The sequence below is a fragment of the Micromesistius poutassou genome (genome assembly GCF_964030765.1).
Source record: "Micromesistius poutassou genome assembly, chromosome: 8".
NCBI lineage: Eukaryota > Metazoa > Chordata > Actinopteri > Gadiformes > Gadidae > Micromesistius > Micromesistius poutassou.
In genome coordinates this window covers 5,500,285-5,526,681 of record NC_140278.1, presented here as the reverse complement: position 1 = coordinate 5,526,681, position 26,397 = coordinate 5,500,285, and the positions used below count along the sequence as shown (strand labels likewise).

The 26,397-nt window shown below is 43.2% G+C and overlaps 2 protein-coding genes across 5 annotated transcripts; both read right to left on the bottom strand.

Moving 5' to 3' along the window:
* Positions 1 to 113: 113 nt before the first annotated feature.
* Positions 114 to 15,506, bottom strand: zfat (zinc finger and AT hook domain containing). Its single transcript, XM_084471878.1, has 24 exons — positions 15,378 to 15,506; positions 14,153 to 14,329; positions 13,643 to 13,798; positions 12,995 to 13,138; positions 12,591 to 12,737; positions 12,283 to 12,490; positions 10,461 to 10,521; positions 9,551 to 9,636; positions 8,956 to 9,033; positions 8,502 to 8,650; positions 8,196 to 8,287; positions 7,488 to 7,636; positions 6,048 to 7,140; positions 5,724 to 5,850; positions 5,058 to 5,290; positions 4,768 to 4,843; positions 4,331 to 4,450; positions 3,899 to 4,072; positions 3,457 to 3,545; positions 2,879 to 3,017; positions 2,271 to 2,383; positions 1,448 to 1,553; positions 816 to 922; positions 114 to 466 (listed from the first exon to the last, which is right to left on the bottom strand). Exons 1-24 carry the CDS (start codon positions 15,394 to 15,396, stop codon positions 272 to 274), a joined length of 4,038 nt encoding a protein of 1,345 aa, XP_084328004.1. The 5' UTR covers positions 15,397 to 15,506; the 3' UTR covers positions 114 to 271.
* Positions 15,507 to 16,084: 578 nt separating this feature from the next.
* Positions 16,085 to 24,659, bottom strand: LOC311351575 (protein tyrosine phosphatase type IVA 3-like). Of its 4 annotated transcripts, none has more exons than XM_084471742.1 (7): positions 24,040 to 24,653; positions 20,593 to 21,060; positions 20,215 to 20,375; positions 19,517 to 19,609; positions 19,220 to 19,350; positions 18,910 to 18,984; positions 16,085 to 17,970 (listed from the first exon to the last, which is right to left on the bottom strand). In XM_084471742.1, the coding sequence occupies exons 3-7, from the start codon at positions 20,317 to 20,319 to the stop codon at positions 17,853 to 17,855; spliced, it is 522 nt and encodes a 173-aa protein (XP_084327868.1). In that variant the 5' UTR covers positions 20,320 to 20,375; positions 20,593 to 21,060; positions 24,040 to 24,653; the 3' UTR covers positions 16,085 to 17,852. The 4 variants fall into 4 exon arrangements, with proteins under 4 accessions (XP_084327868.1, XP_084327869.1, XP_084327870.1 ...); XM_084471743.1 differs by lacking the exon at positions 24,040 to 24,653 and adding an exon at positions 23,373 to 23,986; XM_084471744.1 differs by lacking the exon at positions 24,040 to 24,653 and adding an exon at positions 22,257 to 23,353.
* Positions 24,660 to 26,397: the final 1,738 nt, after the last annotated feature.

Genomic DNA, 26,397 nt, shown 5'->3' with positions numbered 1-26,397 from the left:
TTATGCACAGTATAGATTTATGAATGTGTTTTTATTCAAAAAAATATATTGCATGTTGATAAATACATGAAATTCCACATGATTATCATACAAGTTATCTGACTCTGTGTTCATCACAATATTGTTATATCGCATAAAATTCTTGCTCCCCCGATAAACAAAAACGGATAAGTCCATCGTTGACTTTTGCATAGAAGGAGCCGGCACTACACTGCAGCCCAACAGAACCAGTATTTACATGGCTGGGCGTTCTCCTCGTACGCATAGGGCACTAATCGATCTCCACGGTCTGCTCCTGCACGTAGACGATGTAGTGGTGAGTGCTGTCCCCCTGGGAGGTGAAGACCGCCAGGGCGTCCAGGCCCTGCGTCTCCTCCACCACCATCAGCTGGTTGCTGTTGGGGTCTCCCTCGCCCTCCAGCATCAGCTGGTTCATGGGCCCTCTGCTCTCCGGCTCATCTGCCACCTGCAACGATGACATTCATGTACTCACGCTCATGTATTCGTGGTCAGAAGTCACTGCGGCGTTTCTTCAGAATGTTAAGGCTTTTCAAAAGGGGTTTGGCACAAAACGCCCATGTGGCTATCTCAGTGCATCTTAGAATGGCCCATGGATGAGGTATACACCCAAATTATATATATATATATATATATATATATATAATATATATAATATATATGTGTTTTATGTCTCCATTATTATAATGAACATTTTCTGAGAATATTCTGTGTGTAAATACAGGTATTGCACCACAAAAACTTTTTGGATTCAAAGTTAAATTCATCCCATAATAGTAGAGCAGTGGTGCCTTTACCTGCTCTACAACTGTCAAGGTGCCGGGCGCCATGGTAACCACAGAAGCCACTGCATTTTGATTCTCTGAACTGAGCTCAATGATCTGCTGGAGGATGTTGACTTGGCCTGCAAACACAAACAACACAAGCAACACTTCAACAAATGGTGCACTGTACTACAACACTTCAACTCCAAAACAATGAACAGGATGCAAGTCCAGCTAACCAGTGAAAGGAGTGCCACACATAGATAATTGAAAGATAATTGAAAGAATGCACCTAATAATGATAAATAGGGAGGCGGATTAAAAAAAAAATTAGGTAAACTCTATAGATAGATAGATATATGATATGATATGATATGAAAACTTAATTTCAGACTCAGGTCCATAAATGTATATAGATACATTCCATCAACAGGTCCCATAAACAAGACGCTATATTTCTGTCCAGATGTCAATTCAAAGCCCTTTTGTTCTGTCTGGGGGGCCAATTAAACAGATAAATGATGTGGCAACCCTTCACGTTGCAACACTATCAACAATGGCCTTGAATATGCAGGTATTTTGCATAGTCCATGAATTGTCTGCTATGAATTAAAAAAGAAAAAAACATGCGTTAATAAGGATGGATGAAGTCTCGTATTGTTTACCGTTGCCGTCGGCGTCCACCGGCAGGGCTGCTGTCACCACTGTCTCCGTCTGCTGCTGCTCTTCCTCGCCGACAGACACATACTGCTCCTCCACCGTCTCCATCACCTGATGCACACAAACACACGTCTGTGTGTCTGTCTGTGTATGTAAGTGCGTGCGTGTGTGCGTGCGTGCATGCGTGTGTCCATCACCTGATGCACACAAACACACGTCTGTGTGTCTGTCTGTGTATGTAAGTGCGTGCGTGTGTGCGTGCGTGCGTGCGTGCGTGTGTCCATAACCTGATGCACACAAACACACGTCTGTGTGTCTGTCTGTGTATGTAAGTGCGTGCGTGTGTGCGTGCGTGCGTGCGTGCGTGTGTCCATAACCTGATGCACACAAACACACGTCTGTGTGTCTGTCTGTGTATGTAAGTGCGTGCGTGCGTGCGTACGTGTGTGCGTGCGTGCGTGTGTCCATCACCTGATGCACACAAACACACGTCTGTGTGTCTGTCTGTGTATGTAAGTGCGTGCGTGTGTGCGTGCGTGCATGCGTGTGTCCATCACCTGATGCACACAAACACACGTCTGTGTGTCTGTCTGTGTATGTAAGTGCGTGCGTGTGTGCGTGCGTGCGTGCGTGCGTGTGTCCATAACCTGATGCACACAAACACACGTCTGTGTGTCTGTCTATGTATGTAAGTGCGTGCGTGCATGCGTATGTGTGTGCGTGCGTGAGTGCGTGCGTCCATCACCTGATGTACACAAACACACGTCTGTGTGTCTGTCTGTGTATGTAAGTGCGTGTGTGCGTGCGTGCGTGCGTGTGTGCGTGTACCTCCCAGGACCCGGGCCCCTCCATCAGTTTGAGGTTGTGTTTGTTCTTCAGGTGGCGGTTCAGCTCCCACTTGGTGCCGTAGACAAACTCACAGACGGGACACTTTATACCACCTAAACACACAGGGTACACACACTTTATACCACCTAAACACACAGGGTACACACACTTTATACCACCTAAACACACAGGGTACACACACTTTATACCACCTAAACACACAGGGTACACACACTTTATACCACCTAAACACACAGGGTACACACACTTTATACCACCTAAACACATGAGGTACACACACACACACACACACACACACACACACACACACACACACACACACACACACACACACACACACACACACACACACACACACACACACACACACACACACACACACACACTTTATCCCACCTTAGCACACAAACACACACACACACACACACACACACAGTATTCAAACACTCGTTTCAAGTACAATCAACTCAATACAATAAAAGGTACTTTATAAGCATTGATTCTTCAGTCAACAATATTGATTGAGAATGGGCCTGATCACGCGTGTTTTCTCTGACTGAACACATGACAGTGATGGAGGGGCTGACCTTGTAGCTCCAGGGTGTCTGCGTTGGGGAGGCCCGGCCCTGCGTTGTGGTACTCCTGGTCGGGGTGTTTGCGGCTGTAGTGTCTCTTCAGAGGGCCGGCGATGTTACAGGAGTACGGGCAGTGGGCGCAGCGGAACGGCTGTGTGAAACACAACAGTGTTTTTGAGTTAAAGGTGAGACCCTGTGTTGGAGCTAGTCCCATGCTCCTATGGGGGTGGGGGGGGGGGTGATTGACGTTGCCTGGTAACCCAAACTCCTGATAGCAATTTACTTTATAGTCCATATTTACATCATATCCTCAAATTCTTTGTGTATTTAAGAGATTTGGAACTGGATCAAGCCACGTTTCAGCTAGAATAAGTCGTTTTACGGTTCTGTTTTCATATAAAAGGACGTTGGTTTTTTACCTTTATGACGATGAAATAAACGGAACAAAAAATATATATCATTTTTACATGAAAACAAAAAAACACTCCCCTAAACATACAGGAAACATTAGAATCCTTTGTGTGAGTATAAGAAATGTATAGTATATTGTGTGTGAGTGTGCGTGTGTGTGCGTGCGTGCGTGCGTGCACCTTGAATCCAGCATGCTGCTCCATGTGTCTGAGCAGGGCAGGTTTAGACACGGACGTATAGTCGCATTCTGAACAATGGAAGCGCTTCCCTGCTCACACAACAGAAAGAGACACACACCATCAGAAAAGGAGGACCATTTCGAATAATAAGACAACACTGCACTGAGAAACACATGTGGTTTTCAATAAAAACAAAACAGATTAAACAAGAGTGTCGAAAGTGCTTAATTGTCCACAAATGTATTTCTACACTTTGAATGTTTTGTTAATTTTCATAGATATGTGTGCATGTCTGTTTGTTTTTACTCCTTGCTAGTGTCATTGTGTAAGGGGTCTGAGCACTAAGTGCTACATGAATCAAACGTACACGAGCCCGTTCATATCACTCTCCTCCTCATCCTCCTCCTCCATCACCACCACCACGGAGCACAGCGCCACTCACCCTCGGCGTTGTGGCTGAGCCGGTGGCTCTTCAGGGTCACCTTGGACTTGAACTTCTTGCCACACAGGTCACAGAGGTGGCTCCTCTCGCTGCTGTGGCGGTTCATGTGGGCCTTCAGGTTGCTCTTACTGCGGCTGGCGTACTCGCACACCGTGCAGTGGAAGGGCTTCAGACCTACACGCGCACAGGAACAAAGTACGCATAAAGGGTGATAAAGTGATAAAGTGTGTGTATTTCATGGAGCAAAGGGATTTGCTGGATGTGCTGGACGAAGACTGGGCTGTGTATCATAGTTTGACCTGCCATTTGCAGGTCAAACTATGATATATTAAGTAAGGGTTGTACCATGGGAGGAAAGGTGCTTTTGCAGACAGACCAGATGTGTGTGTGGAGTGTTAATTAGTCATTTTCTCTTCATGAGTGCGTGATCACCTTCGTGTGCCCAGATGTGTTGCTGGAGGTCGCTGCTGTTCTTGAGGAAGTAGGAGTCACAGTAAGGACACTTCTCTGCTCGCTTTACCATCAACCCGGTACCCTGCTGGGGTACTGTGTCTGATGAACGCACACGCACACGCACACGCACACACACACACACTAATTAGTATGTCTACTGCAGTTTACTTCCATGCTTCTCCGAGAGCTGCTTCCTGTGTTAAGAGGACATAGTGCCATCCCACGCTTGTGGGATGGCATGTGAATCATGTGAATAAAATAAAATAAAATAAAATGCACTAGACTTCATAACATCATGATAACAAGAGTAAAAAAGAAACAGAAGCTATTATTTTGACCACATTGACTCCAAACACTGGGGAGGAACAGCTCCTCTGCCAGCTGTGGTGGTGTGGGCATGGTGAGTTTTCTCTTACCAGGATGTGCGTTTCGGATGTGGTGCATCAGCCTGTATTCTGGGAAGTTCTGATGGCAAACAGGACAGCTCTTTACCTGCAAAAAATGTTCAGTATTACATTTTCTATTCACCCATGAAAACAAAATCTTAAACAGCACACCATTAATAGCATCAATTCTTATTTTTTATTAGTCTACCACGACTGATCCAGTTGAACCTTCGGATGGCAGCAAGCTAACAAAGCGGTCCTAGTGCGTCTTAAGTATTGGGTGGTGGTCGGGGTGGTGGCTATGTGGGTATTTACTGTACCTGTTCCTGGTGCGTCCTCAGGTGGGACTGCAGTTTGTACTTGTCGGGGGAGGTGTATTTGCAGCCAGGGCTGGGGCAGGGCAAGAGCAGCCCGCTGTGCTTCTGCACAACGTGGCGTTTCAGGCAGCTCTTGGTGATGGAGGAGTAGTCGCACTGGCTGCAGTAGTGCACGTGCTCCTTGGTGTGCGTGCGCACGTGGAGGTTATAGTGCACCTGGTACCAGAAGAGTTTTCCTGCGGAGCACCGGCGGACGGACAGACAGACAGACGCACAGAGGTTGGTGGAAATGCATCTCAACAGCTCAGAGTTCAAGTTAATCTGAATCCAAAAGACGAGTTCTCCATTATTGGATATTGCACTGCAATCTCCTAAACCGACAGAACGCACGTCACACTCGCTTGAGCCAGGGTGCGCAGCCAATAGAAAACCACAAATCTGGGAAAGTGTTTTGAGCCAGAAGGAGCAGACTTCTTTAATTTCAGAGAGAATATCCCCACGTTTAACAACTTAATACGTTCTTGTCAAAAATAACAAATGTTAACCAACACTTTGTGAGACCCAAACAGAACCCTTTCCAATGAAGAAAGCGATTTTGGCTCATAATGACCATTTAAAGAAAGGCTACAGTAGAAGATGATGGATGAGATGAAACGGGACTGTACCCACCACAGTACTGACACTCCAGGTCTCCGTATATCTTGCGGAGCCGCTGGAACAACTCCATGTTGAGCTGGGTCTTGTTGAGGGACGCCACAACCTTCTGGAAGGCGTTCTGCTCTTGGGCCTCTGGCTCCTATTAGAAGATCATCAATATCATGGAATTCATGATGCATGCAATCAAAGAAACCAAAAAGAGAAGATAATCTTGTACAACATTACGAAACATTGGCCGTGCTAGACAAAGAGAAGTAAACTCAACGTGGCTCAATGAATACCGATACTGATTTCAGCCACGACAACAATGATCTCAAATGGCATTGATTTACTGACCGTTTCCGAACGAGATTCGGAGCCATCTTTTACTCCAGTGGTGTGTGAATCCCCAGTCGTCTGTGCCCGTTGGGCCGAGGGTGGATCAGGATGATCAGACGATGCGACGGCTGTGCTCTCATCGGTTTTGGCGAATGCCGAGGTTGGGTTTTCTTCAGCTCTGTCTGGTTGTGTCTCCAGGTTTTCAGGTGCAGCTCCACTGTTGGATTCGTGTGCGGGGGTCTCTTCAGTGTCAGGCATCGAGGAGACTTCATCCACTCTATCCTTTTGGGCTGAGCCACCGGGTAGCTTTGCATGAACATCCTTTGCAGCGGTGTCCTCTGCAGCAATGTCCTCCACAGCGATGTCCTCCACAGCGATGTCCTCTACAGCGGTGTCCTCCACAGTGGTGTCCTCTGCAGACACCTTCTGACCGGCTGCTGCCAAACTCCTCGCCTCACTGATCACCACTCCTCCGTTCTCCACCCCGGCTACCACCACACCCTGCTCCCTTCCTCCATCTCCTCCTGCCTCCGTCTCCCCGCTCTGATGGTCGCCCCCGCCTTCTTCGGCTCCATCCTCTTCCGTCCGCTCCACCCTGAGCTCAGCCTCGTCCTTCCTCGCCAGCGCTCCCCCGTCCTCCGCTGCGGGCTCCGGCCGGTCTGCCCCCATCTCCCCGGCGGCCATCCCCTCCCCGACGGCGCCCCCCCCCACCTCCTCCTCCCCTCCCGGGGCTCCTCTGGCCTGCTCCTCCGGGCCCTCCCTCCAGGCGTCGTCGCCTTGCTGTATCAGGCAGTAGCTGGCGTTGATGCAGTCGACGAAGGCCTGCTCGGGCTCGGCGTCCGGGTGCCGCTCCTTCAGGTGGGCCCTCAGCCGCTGCGAGCTCATGCACGTCACGCCACAGCGGCCGCACACGTAGAGGAACAGGTGCTTGCGCACGTGGGCGCCGAGGGCCGACATCTTGGTGGCGGCGTAGTCGCAGAGCAGGCAGCCGAAGGGCCGCTGGGGCCCGTGCACCAGCAGGTGGCGCTCCCGCTGGAGCTGGTTCTTGAAGCGGCGGTTGCAGGTGGGGCAGTGGTACAGGAGCTGCCTCTGGCCCTGCCGCGTCTTCAGCCTGCGGGTCAACGGAGGACGTCTGGGTCACCTCACATGTGGCAGAATGATGAACGCAGACTACGGATCTTCATTGATTAACAACGTTGCCTAGTCTACCTGCTATGATTTACTTTTCGATAAACAACCTCTAACCTTGACATTAATTACATTTAATTACTTTTAAATTAAACAATCCTAACAAGGTAACATTTTTTACTTAATACACACACTAATTAAACAATACATTCTTTAAATACTTTTTTCAAATGACGTGCTATTAGTTTCATGTCATAAATCCGACATGAATATTAACACTTACAAATACATTTAATATAACATTAACTAAGCAAGGCCCCGGGGCTCCACCTGAGCTGCTGGTAGCTCTCCTGTATGGCCGGGTCCTTCATGTTGTGGCGCTGCTCCATGTGTCTCAGGAGGTTCTTCACGTCAGAGTACTTCTTCTGACAGAACTCGCAGTGCTGCTTCACCTTCAGATGGACCCGCTCCACGTGGACCTGGGGGCCCGAGAGAGAGAGAGGATGCCACCGGTCAAACCTAGAAACTGAAGCTGAAACTGAAAACCTGCTGCTGTAATTCATGGTGCGGTCTGACTCATTCATTGCATTGATGTGGCGCTGTTCCGAGACACTCTGAGTGCTGACATAGTGAGAGTGTGGGATGGAAGACCTCCACCACTACCAGTGGAGAGGTGAGGAATCAAACTAGCCCATAGAGACCAGGGGATCATTAGAGGGACATATTAGTACAAGAACCAGGTTGGGAATTTGGCCAGGACACCGGGGTTACCTCCCCTTCTGCTGCGATCATGAGTGCCATGGGATCTTTAGGGTTCTTATGTAATATCCCCAATGCCCCAGGTCACGGTCCTGGGGGATCTGAGGGGCCCCTAGTAGCCCTCAGACCCTCAACCAGCACCATATGGGGGCCTATCCAAGGATGGCCCAGGCCGGTACTGCTAAGCTTCATACTTCATCATCTTCTGCTGATGATGATGCTTAGCTTTACCGGGCCGTTAACTACGAGGTCAGATACAGACAGGATACATGATGTCACCTTTAAGTGGCCAGGACTCAGGGAGATGAATGGACAGTGTGGGCAGCTGAACTTCTCCCCGGTGTGTTTTCTCAGGTGGACGTTCAAGTTGGCTTGAGCACAAAAAAAAAGAAAAACAGCTTTTGTAAATATCGAGGGGAAGTACAATTGATATCAATAATGATAATACAAATAATAATGATTTTCCATTGGTGCCGTTATACAGGAGTAGTGTAGTAATTGTGTCCTTGTCTTTATAAGGTTTGTTGTTATTTCATAGAGCGGATGCAGCTTTACATAAGTAAGGGTAGAATGGGGCGGCGGTACCTTTGATAGCCGAGGCGTAGCTGCAGTGCGGACACTGGAAAGGTTTCTCCTGGGTGTGGGTCCGGAGGTGGGCCACCAGAGAGTGCCTGAACTTAAAGATCTTATTGCAGAACTCACAGGTGAAGATCTTCAGCTGGCTCTCAACGAGACTTGGAGGAGAGGAGGGGGGGATACATTGGACAACACTGTATTAGTGGAAACATAATGTTTTGTGGTCCGATGGTCACTGCCTAACTTCAGTAGCAGTACTCCACTTCATCAATTATTATAATAATATTCAATTTAAATAATAACTCAAAAAAACTGAAGTCATTTGTAAAACTTTTATTTAACTCATTAGGAGTTGGATATTGCTCTATAACCCAATTCCAAGACATCATAGCATGCAATATTGGATCTATCAAATGGGTCAACACAAAAGGCAGTGTGAGGTGAGTTAGTGATCTTGTAGTACCTGGTACTGACTTGCTTAATGGAGTATTCCTGAAAGCCTTGGCTGAAGGCTGCTTTGGAAGCAGCGTCAGGGTCCGAGCTAAGATAAAAACAAAATAATAAAATGACAAATTTGAGTAAGTATAAATAAGTTTCATGTATTGATCAACTCTGACATGGAATTAAAAGGTCCATTGGGTATAATTTAGTCCCATATAGCAGAGGTTGCAGATTGCAAACAAGTGAATCCCCCTCCATTTCTAATGACGCCTGTACTAGCCTGTATTGTGTAAGGTGCCAGTAAGTACATATTTTGTACTTAGTAAGTAAGTACATATTTTGTACTTAGTAAGTACAAAATATGTCATTGAAAACATGACATGTTTCGAAAACCCAATCCTGCAACTACACAAATTGCCAAAAATAGTTAATTATCGTACACTAATTTGTGAATAAGGATGTGGATAAGACTCATTTTTATTTCCATTTGATTCTGGCTTATCAAAAGGTTGTTGTGGATGTGAATGTACATCTTGCTACATTTGTGTTTGTGTGTTTTGGAAGGGTGAAGAGTTAAGACAGGGGATTCTAGTGTGTTACTTGTGGAGGTAAATGACCTTGGCTCAGTGGGTTGGGAGTCTGGGTTATCTGGGTCGGCTGCATTGGTGCTGGGGACTTCATTCTCCTCAAGGTCCCCACCATGCTGAAACATTTCAATAGAAACATACTGTTAACAGAGCCCTTGTCTGGGGACTGACACTAGTACACAGTACTAGTAAGGTAAGGTGTATTACTGTAGATACCGAGTATACAATCATATTCTGTCCAGAAAGATGTACTGTATAAATTATTATATTTGGAATGCATTGCAGAAATTAACCATCTAAACAAGAAATAAATACTTTATTTGAGAAGATACAGACTAGAAACAAGTGGATGTATCTGCCAGTGCAGTAAGATAATTAACCTTGATAAAATAACTTATTAAAATAACTATCTATAGAAAAGTTAGATCTTGAATATCTTGAAACCAGAGTTACCAAAAAATATTAATCTTACTAAATCAAGGATTATCATCATAAGCTTTTAAAATGTCTTAAAATGAGACATTTACACTGAATGAAATCAAGCACACAAAATTAACATTGTCAAGAATTATTTATTCAATTGAAATGCTTCAAAAGATTGCCCTGTAACACATTGTTGGGGTAGTTAGCAAAAACTACAAGACAAAGATTACTAGTTGCTTTTCAAAATAGCCACAATGACTTAAAACTTCACTTAGGCATAATAACAGAAAAAATCCATAGAGGTAATAATCTGGAGGCAAGTATGGCTATAATGCAAGTAATGTGTTGTTGTTAGATTATTCAGCATTATTAAACAATAAATACAATTTCCTGACACTCTTTGGTTGTGACAAATTCCTCCGTCAGCACAGGCCATCTCAAAGTAGTGCTGACGAGCCTGCTCCAACTCTCTGCCTGTAAAGACCACATATTCTGGAGGACTGGGACGCTGTAGAACCTTCTGCTGGCTTTCCTTCACCAAAGGAGTGAATGTCTGGCGGCAGAATGGAGGCGTTCCTCTGGGTGAAGAGACAGTGCCTGTGTCACACCGGCCAGCTTTGGCTGCTCAGGTGGGATTCTCATCCTAACAAAGCAGATCCAAAAAATGGAGTTAAACAACAGACCAAATTGGGAATAACAGGGCTTGTGCTATAGGTGTTTTGTAAAGCAAAGAGGGTAACCGGTTTCCTCTGGCTAATAAGAGCCCACGCTTGTTTCCTCCTGAGAAAGTGTTCCCACCCAGGAGAGAGGTCTCTCAAATCGTTACGACTGTGGGGTTGGAGCAAAATTTGGTGTCTTGAAATTGTTAAAATAGTTTAAAATAATTTGGTCAGTGACAATTCACATTAATACTTTTTAACACCAATGCCGCAGCCATACCATTTAAAATCGATACTGTCACATCATCCAGTTCATCAATTGTTTTTCCTTTCTTGTGGTCCCTTCTATTCAATTACCTGGAAGTAAAAACGTCACGTTAATTCAAGTGAGGACAAGTTGGCCCTGCTGACTCGAGATCCGTTTTTAAAGTCCAATGTCCATGTGCCGTGATGAGACCTTATCCTCAACCTACTGTGGGATCAGCTGCGCTAAAGCGACTGTGATCCTGATGTTTAATGACCCACAATACAGCCAACAACAGCAGGTAGGTGGTTACCAGCGATGGTCGTTTACCTTGATAAGGCTACTCCAGCTAAGCCAACGTTTGCTATGATGACGAGGAGGTAACTTAAAACTCCTAATTTTAAGGCAATTAGTCCATTACGCAGTGCTTTCAACGCGAGAGGCGCACATTCCAAATGAAGCGCATGATGCGCTCGCGTCCAGTCGGCACTTTCAATTAGAAGCGCTATGTCGCTCGCGACTGGTCTAGACATCCCAATAGAAGCGCTATGTCGCTCACGATAGGTCAGGACATCCCAATAGAAGCGCTATGTCGCGCACGAATGACTGCAGTGATTTAAAATGTCCGGCTAGATCAACGTTTGTCGAATGTTCAATAAACTTTTGAATGGAAAAAGTCAACCTCACCTCGGCCGCGTCCCATGATCCAAGATGTCTGTGAGCTCTTCTTCCAGCCATAACATGACCAACGTGACCACAGGAGTACAGTGAGGGGAAGTATGCGCATAACATATCAGTCTATGTATATAATGATACTAAATGTAATTATATGTGGATATTAGAACTATAAAATATGTATTAATTTATTATTAAAACTTGTTTTGCCCTTTTTGAATTGCATTTTTATGTTAAAGTTAAATTGTGTCTTAACAATGTGACACATTGTGTCCCCCCCCCGACCCCCTTCTATTTGGTACTGACGTCTAGCTCTCCTGGCAGGACGGGAGAATGTTTCCAGTCCAGCGGTGCCAGATGTGTGTGTGTGCCAGCCGGATGTGTGTGTTTGCCAGTGTGTGTGTGTGTGTGTGTGTGTGTGTGTGTGTGTGTGTGTGTGTGTGTGTGTGTGTGTGTGTGTGTGTGTGTGGACACAAAAACTGTATAGAATACTGTATAGAATACAGAATACAGTATAGAATACGGTTATCTGTAAATAGAATAATGTAATTTACTAATCCTAGGCAGTCTTGAAACAAGTTCTTACAGCTAAAAAAGTCTTAAAGACACAATCTGGCCTCAAATAGTCTCTCCGACAGTAATTTAGCTTGATGTACACACTACTAACTTGTGATTTACTAAGCAAAAAAAAAAAAGACAAATATTCTTAAAACAATTGTAATAATCTTAGACAATCTGCTCTTGCATATTATATTATCCACAAGACCTTAAGGCTAGATATAAGATTGCAAGTCTTTAGTAAGGAGATTTTGAAATGAGCTGCCGGATAATATGTATGTTGCCAATCTTGACAAATCACATATTTCCTTTGATTTGTCATCCCTTTAAAGTGCAGACTGACCTGAGGGTTGGCGGTCGAAGAATCTGCATCTTCTGGAGTAGACTCTACCGGTACCATCTTCGTAGCATCTGCGGAAAGAAACACAACTTTGTGATGACAATCTAATCCATCAAATCAAAACCCAGTTGAAACCCTTGTTTAGCAGAGGCAAGTTCCCCCTGGACTGACCTGCGAGGGTCTCATGTTCTGTCAGAACAACGCTGATCACAGACTTTTTGTTCCTGCCAGCAGGAACACCTTCTTGGTGGGTGAAAGTTCTGTCATAGGATTGCGTCCGACCTCTTCGACTGGTTCTCTGGATCTTGGCCCCATCTACTTAAGGAACAGAAAAAGTTAAATTAGCATTAGTCTTCTGCCGGGCTCAAAGTTTATGCCTTTCATAAAATGTACACAAATACACTCATAAAATTAGTGTATTTGTATTTGTATTGGCAGCTAGAAAGTAGTTATAAATGACTTATTACCACTGTAGTTGGTCATCCAGACATGGATGACCATGTAGGGTAGCACTATATTCTGGAGAACATGTTGTTCTTCTTGCACTTTTCACCCCCCCCCCCCCCCCCACTCACCATTCCCATTTTCCTCCTCCCCATCCTCTTCGTCTGCGTCCTTGTCTTCTTTCAAGCAGATGTGTTTGAGGATCTGCCTTCTGTTGCTGAACGACCGGCTGCATTTGCTGCACTCCAAGCTGGCTGTGGTCCCCTGGCTCTCTCCTGCGAACATCAAACAGTGTGTTCAAGTGTTCGATGAAACGCAATTCAGCTGACTCTAGAGCTGGGAAAGATGGAACAATATAGGAAGGTCAAATTAACCCTTTCGCGTTCACGTTTAGAAATTGTATGTACGACAAGTCTGTCGTTGCTGTCACTAAATGACAGCAAACCTAACACACAGTGATCATAAACATATCACGATATGTATAAAAAATAAAATATATATAATGCAGTGCTTTATCTGAAATTATGTAAAGCATGTGATCTGAAGCCCAGGAACACTGAGTTGTTGTTACTTTTCTAAGTGTAATGTTAACGTGAATTACAATTCTATATTAATATTCTTTAACACGAAGACAATACTGGAGACGGCATTCAATAGTGAACAATCTTTCACTGGACCGACCTTGACTCTCCTTTCCTCTGGCCTACTATAATATGCTTTAACACAAAGACAACACTGGAGACTGCATTCAGTAGTGAACCATCTTGCACTGGACCAACCTCGACTCTCCTTGTCCTCCAGCCTGGCCTCCTCTTCTCTCCCATACGTGGTCTCTGATTGGAGGGGGTCAGGGCCAGCCTGGCCTTCAAGGCAGTCCAAGAGGCTCTTCTTTGTGGAGCCTTTCGGTCGTCCCCGCTTTCGCTTCGCAGGTTTATCTGGAGAAAAACACGAACACAACAATTTAAATCAAATTGAGCGAAACATTAGCGAATAAGATGAATGTAAACTGCTTGAGATAAAGACAACTGAGATGACGACTGTAACAAGATTAATAGTCTAAGCTCAACTCAAACCTCAATAACGCTAGCAGGTGTAGAATGAAGAAATTTTAAATTGTGTATTTTCAGAAATTGTTTATTGGAAGTCTTTTTGCATGTTTTATCAAGAGCAGAGATTTAAAGGTTTGATGACCTGATAAAATCAAAGTAAACCGAGCCAACCGATATAAAACCGTCTAGTGTGTGTATGAATTGTCCTCCCATTCAATAATTGCTATGATCCCTACTAACCAGTTGGGGTCTCCTCAGAGCCAGCCTGAGCCCCCTCAGGGCCAGCCAGGGGCTGCAGGGCTACAATGATGTCACCGGTCGGCCGGTGCTGGGGATGGAGCTGGGAGCAGTGAACCAGCAGCTGAGCCCGGCTCGGAGAGAAGATGTTACATAACCGGCACATGAACATAGAACCATCTGGGGAGAGAGACCATAAGGGAGAGGGAGTTACATAAACATAGGACCATCTGGAGAGAGAGACCAGGAGATAGGAGGTTACACAAACATAGAGCCATCTGGAGAGAGAGACCATAGGGAGAGGGGGATACATAAACATATAACCATCTGGAGAGAGAGACCAGAGGAGAGAAGGGGTTATACACAAACATAGAACCATCTGGAGAGAAAGGTTCAACACAAGGAAATTACAAATATAAATATGACGATCTTATTGATATTGTGGTGACATTTTTGGTTCAAGCCTTGACTTTTCACTGCAGATACGAGTGGAAGTTGGACACAATGACCAAGAAGACATTTTCAGTCAGCTGGTCTGGCCTGTTAATAATATCATGATCACATGATCCATACTCAGATTGTACCTCGGTCAACATTATTCCATTTACTGCTTCATATATATAATTTGGGTCGATTTAACTGGATGCCATCCATATATAAAAAAAATGACAAAGCATTGTTAAATTCACTTTATTAAAAATCTGAAAATGCTGCTTTTAAAACTATAAACAAGCAGTGGCAGCTATTTATCTCTCTGGATGTATATACACACATGTATATACATCCCAATGCTATGCTTGTACTGGGTTATTATATATTTCAATTGAGTTGTAAGGAATATGTACCAGATTTTCAAGTGAGTGACTACTGAGACCAAATTATATTATTCGACCAAAGTTCAACATTTTCACACATTGACAGACGTGGACGTGGATTTCCCCAGAATTAGCTCAGTAACAGCCCTGACTGAGTCTTATCAGCAATTCCTTAAAGGTTAAGCTGAGCATTTAAATAATCATTACGGCTTTACACTAATAGAGCCGACCCATTCATTAGGACGACATAATAGTGTGTCGCCAAGAACAAGCCAGTGACCATACGATGACATTGAGCTGCGTAGGCATGCATCCCCCATGTGTCAGTAGCGTTTGTTTATGGTGCGTGGACCACGCTAACATGAAGACCGCGCAAACATATTCGAGTCTAATAAGCTCGTCCCCATTCCTACCTGCTTTGGGTTCCTCCATTTTCTGAAGGAAATTCGCATTCGTATTCAAAACACAGCATTTATTCAAATGATGATATATGCATGATTATATGATGGGTGGAAGACTTGATTTTCACTACTTAGATGAACATTTCTGGCGAATCTGCGAGAGAAGTTCCTCTGTTGAGCGGAAACGGGGCAAGAATTCGCTGTTGGGTTTTTGACATCACGCCTCGCTGTGGTAGGAGGACCGCACCGCATCAACACACTGGAACACAGCTGCGACCCAGCGGCGGCAACGGGCAACATGCATGCGTTTGGTTAGAAAGTGCTTCTTGATTGAATTTTTTCTTTTTAGTTAATGTATATGTATGTTAAGTATATATATATATATATATATATATATATATGGAGCAACTTTTTATATATTGCCAATCATAACATATTGTTCCCCCAACATACAAGGATACAAGATGAGGAGTCTGAGAGAATTTCTGGGTGGGTAGGTTAAAACTTTTTTTCTCACACACACAGGGAATTCATTCCCATGGATGAGGCTCATTTATAGATAGCGAGCAGGAAATTAAGGTCCAGGATGCTTTTGATCAGAGACATTTTATTCAATTAAACAGACCTAGTGGATAACTTGGAAGTGCTGATGTGTGGAAAGATCAAATTCCATCATAACTGGATTTGCCTTGAGAGTAATGTGGCTCGACAACAATATATCGATTTCCAATGTCTTTAATAAACATCAAAAGATAAATAATTAAATCATTTTATTATTTAAAGAATGTACAGATATATTACTCTTTTAATTGGATTCTGAGAAAAGTGACAAGAGATATCATAATTTCTTAACAGCTGGCCAGTTATAGACTAGCTGGTAAAATCAGCCACCTATTGTAACTGACCAAACAATTTAGAGCAACAAACATTAAAGAGTAACTACTCATTAGGTACACTCATTGAGTTAACAGTCACGTCAGGGCTAATGCTACACGCTAAGAACATGCTAGGCCAATTGTGATGTGAAAACAAAGCTTTAGTCATCAGTCGCCACTTTAAAAACAAAGCCAATGACTTTTCCTTTTAGGATACATAAGAATGTTTGCTTTAAAAACATGCGTTACAAACAAAACCCAACAAAAGAACACAAAGACTTTCAAATGCGTAGTTACTCTTTTCACACACACACACACACACACACACACACACACACACACACACACACACACACACACACACACACACACACACACACAACACACAATCCTTATGCACAGACACACAGGCAGACGCATACACAATCCTTATACACAGACACACAAGCAGACGCATACACAGTACACACACACACACAATTTTTTTTTTAATCAATCTTCTACTCAATTGACCATAAATCGTATGTGTAAAATAACCATGGTTTAGGTTAATTAGGTTACATTCTTTTGTAATATGTTTCTTAAGTTTCCACACCAAGGAGTTTATATGTAAAACAACCCTTGGCTGATACAGAATAGGTACTTGACTTGTCTCATACTAAGGGACCATTACATCTTACTCAGTATTGTCTCTAGTCATGGTGGTTTGTTTTTTCAGTATTGCTCAAAATGTAAACAGTACATCATTCACATGATGGGATAGAGGAGATTTGACAGTGCCAAACCAAGGTTTTGTAATTTCTGGATTAGCCATTAGCTCAAAGAGGCAAGTACAATCACTCGCCACCAATTTGAACCAATTAGAAAGAGCGTTTGCACCAGTGTTTACCCTGAGATAGTGCTGTCTCGGAGGTTGGATGGTATGTTGCTCTTGAAAACCATAACAGGAATGAGTTCAGTGTTTGGGGGACATATGAATCCATTGGACACATCTAATCAGATCTATCTAATAAAATTATGGAACTGGATGTATGGAGCGTATGTTTAAAAGTGAATCTGGGTGTGAACCGGGGCTCGTATTTGATTATGGTTGATAAAGTCATTTCGACTGCAAAGGACGAAATGGAAAAAATATTTTCACGGTTCACCTTTGAACCATGAAGGTGTTGAAATAGGGGTAATTTAATATAAAAGTAGTTTGATCTGGTGTCACTATTCTCACCACAACATTGAATAAAACAGAAAAAAACGCGAAACATTGGTGAAAACATCATGCTAACACTCCCTTGCTCCCATTTTTCCTGTCTCTCTCCATGCTGACCCATCAAACAAAACATATATATTGTGAAAACCATCTCAAAGACATGAAGTCATTAGAAACAAGCTCTGAAATCACTTGCAAAATCCCATGACAAAGCTATTCGTCTGTGCATTGAAAGATCTCCAAATTAACTCAAATTAACTTTGAGTTTGAATATATCAAGGAAGGCTAAGGAGGACTTCATGTGTGATCATGTAGCAGAAAGTGCTTTTGTCCTTCATAGTGCAAAACGTGTGTGTAAGTGTGTGTGTGTGTGTGTGTGTGAGCATGTGCCAGTGTGTGTGTTTTATTTTACATGGTGCAACACTTGCTCTTTGGAGAATGAGAGTCTTTGAAGCGTAGTCTATGTTTTGACCGATATTTCTCCAGGTAGGTCAGCTGTTTACTGTTGATGGCTCCACGACGTTTCCTAGGAAACATACATAGATACAGTCATATGGTAGAATGGCATTGATATATCTTTTTCCAAAACAAAAAAAATATCGGTTAATGTGCCTGTGTTGTAAATGTCTAAAATGTATATCAACCACTGTATTTGGTGTTTAGTGGTACAAAGAAATTCCTAGTCTCAGTTAGGAGTTTGTAACAAAACAGCAGACGCAAAGAAAAGGCAAAAATAGAATACTACATTGTTCTGGATATTAGATTTTCCTTTCAGACCAACAACAATTTTCTTGCTAAATTGTAGTGCTTCAAATACTGAAGTGTGTAAGCCTATTATCTGCTAATTAGGAGTTCCCCTAGCATTTATAACTCATGATTCATGAGCGTTCTGCTATCTCATTCAAATGTTGTCATGGGTTGTCATCAACCCATAACTACAACACAACTACCAAAAACCCTACAAAACCGTCACTATTGCTGCAGTTCCCTTAAACATCATCCACACATAGAAGAGGCCCAAATGCTTGTCAATGCTTGTCTGAAGTTGTGATTATTTTATTTCTATGTTTAGAATTTGACATTATCCATTTCCATCGGGCCAGAATCCGCATCTGAATATACCAGATCATAAAGATATAATTACGTTGTATAACATTTGACAGGATTAAAACGGGAGATCTTTAACACAGTCAGACATGTGTGTGAAATGATGAATGATAATGTCCGTCACTATTAACTAACTCACCAGCTGGTAGGCCACTTGATATGCAACGGTTATGTTTTAGGGTTAGGGTTGTGTTACATTTTCTTGCTAAGATTTAAAAATAGTAAATCTAGATAAATCAAGATGCACAGACTGGTTTAATGATAATAATGATACTGAATTGTGGGGCCTGATATGTCTTTAAACGTGTAGTGATTGCAATGTTATGTGTTATGTTATGTGTTATGTTAAAAGCCCTACTGTCTGATGAGCTGAATGGCATCTTCATACTTCATCCCACTCTCTATCAGAGCCAGAGCCACCAGCACAGGAGCCCTATGCACACACACATGGACACACCCGCGCGCACACACACGCAAACGCACACAACACACACACACACACACATATATAATTAGAATCTAATATAATTTCTGTTATGCTCTTGAAAATATGTTTATTGTGCGTGTGTGTGTGTGTGTGTGTGTGTGTGTGTGTGTGTGTGTGTGTGTGTGTGTGTGTGTGTGTGTGTGTGTGTGTGTGTGTGTGAGTGTGTTTGTGCATGTCTTACCTGCCCAGTCCAGCTACGCAATGAACAGCCACACAGGATCCTGGATCTTCCTGAAATTTCTTCTTCAACAGGTTCAACCAATCTTCAACCAGCTTACTGGGTGGTGCAGCACCATCATCAAATGGCCAATCCTGAGAGAGAGGAGAGGAACCTGAAGTCTGTTCTCCTCAGACATGAGATGGAACATGCAGATATACCTTATTGAATGTTATCTGATTATTATTATTCTCTCTATTATCAGCAATAAATGTGGCCTTAAGTCCCCTGTTAAGAACAAAGACTCCATTGCATCCTCACCACCACTGTAATGCCGTCTTTCTCCAGCGGGGCTTTGTCGTAGGTTACCTCACACACTCGAACCACTGTGGTTGCGTCAAACCGCTTCAGGTCCTATTGGGAAATAACAAGATGTGTGGGTACGTATTTACGGCACTGTCATCATCCAAAACACACACAACTCTCCCATTGTGAGTACGATTTAAAGATAGCTTGATTGTAGCTTGCAAGAAATCAAGCCAACCAGAAACCAAGATGATTGAGTAACCAAACTGTTTCTGTGGTTAGAGTTGTTCTTTATGTGTCCTCTTGAAGATAAAACAACCATCCCAGACTTTGTGTTTCAGTCCTCTTGCTTGGATGACCTCATCCTGAGGATTCTAGCCTATCAGTGTCACATCACAGAGATGGTTCTAGGGAAGGTTTAAGACTCCAAGCACATTCATTCAGTCAGTTCTTCTGACCAGAGCAACTGCAGAGCTATTTGTTATACACAAAGACAATACTTAAAACAAGGAATAAAACATTGATGCTGTTCAATGTTGAGTAGTAAGGAAAAATATACTGCTCAACATGAGATGATGCAGGCCTTTTTCTTTGAAGCATTCCCCACAACCCTTCTTTAGATGCTCAATTGATTTAGTGTGTGGCCACATGACGTCAAAGCAGAATTTGTGTCTCCCACACACACACACACACACACACACACACACACATACCTCTATAAAAGACGTGAGTGTGCTGTCTGTGGGGTTGTGAGTGATGAGGAACCTCATGTTCTTGTGGCAGAGCTCCACAGGAGCCGGACGAATCATGTTAGCCATTGCGATCTGTGACCTCCAAGGATGACCTCTGACCTTTAGAAATCACCCGATTGCCACTGAACCAGCGTCAAATAAAAAACGTAAGCATTAACAGCAACTCATGGCATGATCATATAGAAATCATCTAAAACATACCCTGTGAAATTCATTTCTTTCCTGGTTTAATTTCATTATTTCTCTATGATTGTTTTTCTTTGCCCATTTTAGATTGCAAAGATGTTGACAAAAGTACCCTAATATTAGTCTACTGTGTCCTAGTATGTGACATCTCACCTTTAGCTTAAGCAGCAAGCAGCTCTCGTTTCCACTCCCAGACCAGGTGATTGGATATCAGTTCTCCGGGCGATTTCAAACTTCCCGCATGCGCTCTGTAGTCTCCTATACAGTAATTGAAACGTTCCCAGTCCCAGTCCTGTTGGTGTGTCCAAGAGTGCTTTTACCCCATCGGCTGGGTGGAGTTCAGGTCCAGTCCTTACTCCTTTCTACAGACTATATGTCGTGCTCGGCACCGAAGTTCAGTTATTCCCCTGTCTTTGTTTCTTTCCTGTATCTTCCAGAGGGCTAGCATCCACTGGTTACCCCATGGGTCGGCTGTCTCTGAAGCTAAAGAAAACTGCGGAGCAGGGTTCAGGACGTCAGAGACACCGGCTGAAGTTTCATCCTATATGCACGTTCCTCTCAAATGTGTTGGGCGTGGCAGTAGTCACCGCTCTGCCGCAAAAACGCCATCAACCAGCAGATCTGAAGGGGGCAGAAGAAAAAAACTTAACTGAGCTGGCCATCGATCACTTGGAGGGATTTGCAGAGTGAGTGTTGAATGCTTTACGTGAGTGTATCGGAACGGGTCCAGTGCAACTTGACTTGACCAAGTTTTTCCTGCATGGGAAACCAAGCTGCAACATATGATGCCTGCACCTGTCTAAGCCAGTCCAACCAGCAGGGCTTATTTCTCAAGGTTTCCCCAGGCTGTGTGAGCCCTAGTACAAACAGCTCTGAACATGCATGACGACATGTATGACAAGCATACAGGGGAAAAAGCATGTCAGTGGCTTCCGGGAACTGTGAAACTGTATATATATATATATTTATGTTGCAGCTGCAGCCTATTGTGATCGATGCAATTATAAGATTGCAATCTGATCCTCTATGTCAAATCACTCTGCGACGTGCAGATGATCCAAGCAGGGTGATTTGAGGACCTGGGGCCAGCATGGGGGTGGGGACCCCATGCTGAAAGCTGACTGGCTCATAGTGGGGCTCTCGCCTGTCACCCAACCAATCCAAAACCTTTCAGTTAACAACCAAGGCTACATTTTTAAGCGATTATTTGAGCGTAATGTGTAAGAAATGGTCTGTCAGGTAAAAGTGAGTGAAATGCTACACTTCTAGATGGCAGAAACGTAGGACAGGAGGGAGCAGTATGTTTACAGTTTAGTATGAAAATCTCTTTCCTGCTCTTTCTCTCTCTCTCTCTCTCTCTCTCTCTCTCTCTCTCTCTCTCTCTCTCTCTCTCTCTCTTTCTCTCTTTCTCTTTCTCTCACTCTCCAATCTTACCAACAAGATGTTGGAAAAGTACAAGAGTTCAAAGAGTAAGAATCTCCAGAACTGAACTGTCTGGTTCCTTTAGTGTTCAAAATTCCACATGCGTACATCTTCGCAGATTTTTCACAATGGAAAACATTTTTTTACATCTGTGTTACAGTTCTGGGATATTACTATTTACACCTGACCTGAACATCATATCATTATCATATGAGAATAAAAGGCAGTTTTCAAACTTTTTTGCAACAAGTACCCAACATGCTATTGTGTGTGTGTGTGTGTGTGTGTGTGTGTGTGTGTAAGAGTTTAAAGTAGACGCAACTTGTAAGCAGTAGCACTGTACCATGCTTTTCTAATCTCAGATTGTGATGGGGGGAAGTTGCTTAACCAGTTACCAGTTGGTTCATCTTTTGATCTGCCAGCAACTGTTCATAGTGGATAACCATAGTTCCTTATATGAAATGAGATCCCAATGACCTGCTAAAACAAGGTTTTCAATCATCAGTTTATCATTTGCAAAAAAGTATGCACAATGTGTAAGTACCCAGACGAACACAGCAAAAACAAGTTGAGAAAGAAATCTTGTTAAAAAACCAAGCAAAATGCAAATTACATGCTATTATGAGCAGGAAACGACAGCAAAGTAAGATGATGGTCCACATTGTGGTTTACAAAATAATTAAAATAAAGAGAACTACTATAAAGGTAGTTCTCTAAACATTGAAGGGCTCCAACATGTTTTGTTTGTGTTTGAGCCAAGGCTGTGCAGATCTCAGGTCTTTCATCCCTGAGTTCTGGTTACAATTACTGATGATGAACTATAAACCACAGGGCACAATTCTCCAAACATTACTGATTACAGTAATGTTATCAATGTAAATAGCTTATAAGAAATGACAATTGGAGTAATCTGCGTTGTAAATTAATGAGGCTGCTGGCTTTGATGATCAAATGATTTACAGACTGATGATGTAAACAGCCTCTATTGAACCTTTCTTGAGTTTGCCGCCATCTAAAAAACACCTAAACTTTCAAATATGCTAGGCTATGTTTTTCTTTGCCTTTGATCTAAGGATTCCTAACACCGGAAAGTACAGACAACATTCTAGTGAACAAATGGTTTCACTTTACAGCAAGATGTGGTGTTGTTGAGCTTTTCCTTTATTCACAATGGAAACAGTATGATTGCACTGACCTCATGCACCTTACCCCCCCCCCCATTTTTTCTGCACTATTTATTCATTTTTGTGTATGCACTGGAGAGGAGATGCTTTTAATCTCATTGTACTGTGTAGAGTGACAATAGATGACATTCATTGAGCTCCTCATTTCTTGTGCATCTTATTTTGTATCTTACCAATATTGACCTTTAATATGAAGGATATATTTAATTATATGTTTGATTACATACTACACATAAGGATTTCCCCTGAACACATACAGACACATTTAGCCGCGCCTGATTGACATCAACAACTTTTTATTGCTGTCTTAAATCATATTTTTCTTACCTCACTGGGCAGGCTCGTTGCTGAACAGGGGGAATCCTTTTACTGTCCATTAACATGAAATAGCCATAGCAGCAGTGGTGTCCCCAGCAGATAAATACCTGGTTTACTAACAACTGTAGAACTGTCTGTTGTACTTGGGTCTGCAACTATAGGCCCACTCTTTTTTACTTACTGTATTTATAGCTGCTTCTATACTGCCTTGGAGTTCTCTGGTGCATTAGTTGTAAAAATAACCACAACAACAACAACAACAATAATAAACACCTCTGGACGTCTCACCTCTATGGTGTGTTTACACCAGAAAATGACTATTTGAAAATGACTATTTGAAAACAGTTTTATAACTAGGTAGGTTTTCACAAGGTACAGCAGATTATTACAAAGGTTAACTTAGCTTACTTCCAAACAACCTCAATGGCCTCTACAGTTCTATTAGCCTGCCACCAGCGCCATGCCCTGAGCTATTATTGAACCAGCTGAAGCAAAAGTACCCCACCACCAAATGCCAAGTGCTATGTCTATTTACTGCGTCCGCCACTACGAAGTGAAGCAAACAAACAAAAAAGCTTCTCTAAGCTCAATTTCATGCAAAATAATTCACAGAAGCAACTGGCAGCTTCCGCTTTCGTCTGGCTCTGACAAGAACATGAACTTTTTTTTTACTTACTTGAAATCAACACCTAGGCTTCCTCAATAGTCTTTTTCCCCTAAGACCTCCTTCAGGAACGTCCCGTGGTACTATTCAAAAATACAGTCCAGCATATAAAAGAAAACAATAATAATAACACAAAAATTGTGTTGTTTGAGCTGCAGTCAATCCCTTTGGTTTGTAGTGTCCTCCCTTCCTGGCACGGTGGATCCCAACAATCCCTACTACAGCAGTAGTAAAGCTAATTGGTACGGACCGGTGTATATTTATATATATTCAGCGTGGCGCAGCGTCGGTTGTGGCACTGAACTGAGAACCCTTCTCCTATTCCTGTAGGGCTGAGCCGATCTAATCACTCGGAGCCCAGAACGGGCCTATGGGCAGCCTCTCTCCCGGCCGGCCCTGCGTGTGTGTGTGTGTGTGTGTGTGTGTGTGTGTGTGCGCGTGCATGTCTATGTGCATGTGCGTATGTATGCCTGTGTGTTCCCGCTCCTAGCCGTAGTGCACTAAGCTGAGGATCTTCCCTGAGCTGCTCTAATTAGGCTGAGCGGCCATCTGACCCTGACAGCCCTGTCACCAACAGAACACCCTACTGTTCCTCCTCTTCATAGACAGTGGAGCCACCCTCTATTGCTTTTTTTCTCTCCCCCCCCCACCCCCCCCCCCTCCACCACACACACACACACACACACACACACACTTTTCCACTTGTGGAGCACGCAGGCAGGCGGCTCCCCCCTTTTCCCCTCCTTCATCGCCTCTCTTCCTTTATTTTCCTCTCCTTAAATGAAGGATTAAGAGGAGCAGGTCCTTGACTCTGCCTTGGATCTCTCTCCCCCCCCCCCCCCCCCCCCACTCCCCCACTCCCCCACTCCCCCACCACCACTCCCCCCACACCCATCATGGAAAGTATGCCAGTAATGAACCAGAATACCTTTTTTTTTTTTGGTCTTTATGTTGATAGAAAGTGTGAGAGTGCAGCACACTTGAGGTGAGTGAGCCGGCCCGGCCCGGCCCTCCCTCCCGTGTCAGGCTGCCCTCCTCTTTCCCTTCCCAATGGTGGAGCGGCAGTAAAAATAGAAGCACCTATGAGCACCCAGACAGATAAGCCGCGTCCCACGGTGAGCCGCGAGCCAATTCAGGAAACACACTTTCCCCGCAACTGGCTTGAGTGGCTGGGACCGGCTGCGGCTGGTGTTGTTGTTGTTGTGGTTGGTTTTCGTGGTCTTTATGATAAACATGAATACATGGTTTGAATATGTTGCATACTGCATACTGCTGTTAGTTGGGGCCATTAGTCTTGTGTTTTTCACCATTGGTTGGTAGCTTAGTGGCCAGCGTGCTTATAAGGTTGGTTTGGGCAGGGGCTTCTGAATATGTGTTTTCCTTGGATTTTGGCACAAGGGATTATAACATCTGATGCTGTGTATTAATGAAATACTGTTACTCTATGCAATGTATGTATTCAATGGTATCTATTATTCATCTTTTTTTATCTATCTTTTTTAATTTCTTCTTATTATTATGCAAATAATGTATTGTATTATTATTCATATTCATATTCATATTATTATGTATTAAGAAAATAGCAGATCATTATTACTATGAATATTATCATGGAATCAGGCCAGTCGTCCAACTAGGACGACTGAATTCTTCGAGTAATTCTGATGATTTAACCGACTGATTCAAGCATTGATCAAAATAACGCTATTATTTGCAATAATAACAATAATATATGAATAAGTCTTAGAAGGTATTGAGTAGGCCTATTCACAGCTAAACCAAAGGAAGCCGTACAAAATGGCCCCAGCTCCAAGACAAGGAGTCAAGGAGTCTGAGATCTACGCAGCCCTTAGCAGCGCGTGACATTTGGCCAAAGTATATTTGCTGCAATGGTTTCTTGTAATTGGAGCTGCCATCACCCCAGGTCCACCTTTAGTTCCAGCTTTTCCTGTGGAGAATAAATCACGTGGGGGTTATGGTTTGGGTCTTGTTCCCCCCACCCCCCCCCCCAAACAGCAAAGTCAAGGTTGAAATGTTTTTGCCTGACCTTTCCATTCCATTATACAAAGGAAGTGTAAAACATGAAATTAAAAACAATATTTAAAATACTAATGCGACGGTTGGTAAGAGTTGACTCAGCATTTTTTAATTGGAATGGCCTTCGTTGATTATAGTCAATTGTTAAAAATCAATGAGGTTAAATAATCCCCTCAATGTATTGATGCATTTAGGTAGATGGAGATGGAAATGTTAAATGCCATATATTTAATAAATATATTATAATTCAATCTTATTCAATAATATTATGATGGCAAATTATGTCATTAACTCTTATTTTGTCAAATCTAACTTTCATTGACACATTACATT

Bases quoted from the DNA above. Each gene is read 5' to 3' on its own strand.
- zfat (XM_084471878.1), bottom strand. The intron at 13,799-14,152 runs GTTAGTAGGGAT...GTTTTTCTCCAG, and splicing joins CTCTGAGGAGACCCCAACTG to ATAAACCTGCGAAGCGAAAG. The intron at 12,491-12,590 runs GTCAGTCCAGGG...TTCTTTCCGCAG, and splicing joins AGAACATGAGACCCTCGCAG to ATGCTACGAAGATGGTACCG.
- LOC311351575 (XM_084471742.1), bottom strand. From the start codon at position 20,319: ATGGCTAACATGATTCGTCCGGCTCCTGTGGAGCTCTGCCACAAGAAC. The intron at 19,610-20,214 runs GTATGTGTGTGT...ATTTCCCAATAG, and splicing joins CACTCACGTCTTTTATAGAG to GACCTGAAGCGGTTTGACGC. The intron at 19,351-19,516 runs GTGAGGATGCAA...CCTCTCTCTCAG, and splicing joins AAGACGGCATTACAGTGGTG to GATTGGCCATTTGATGATGG.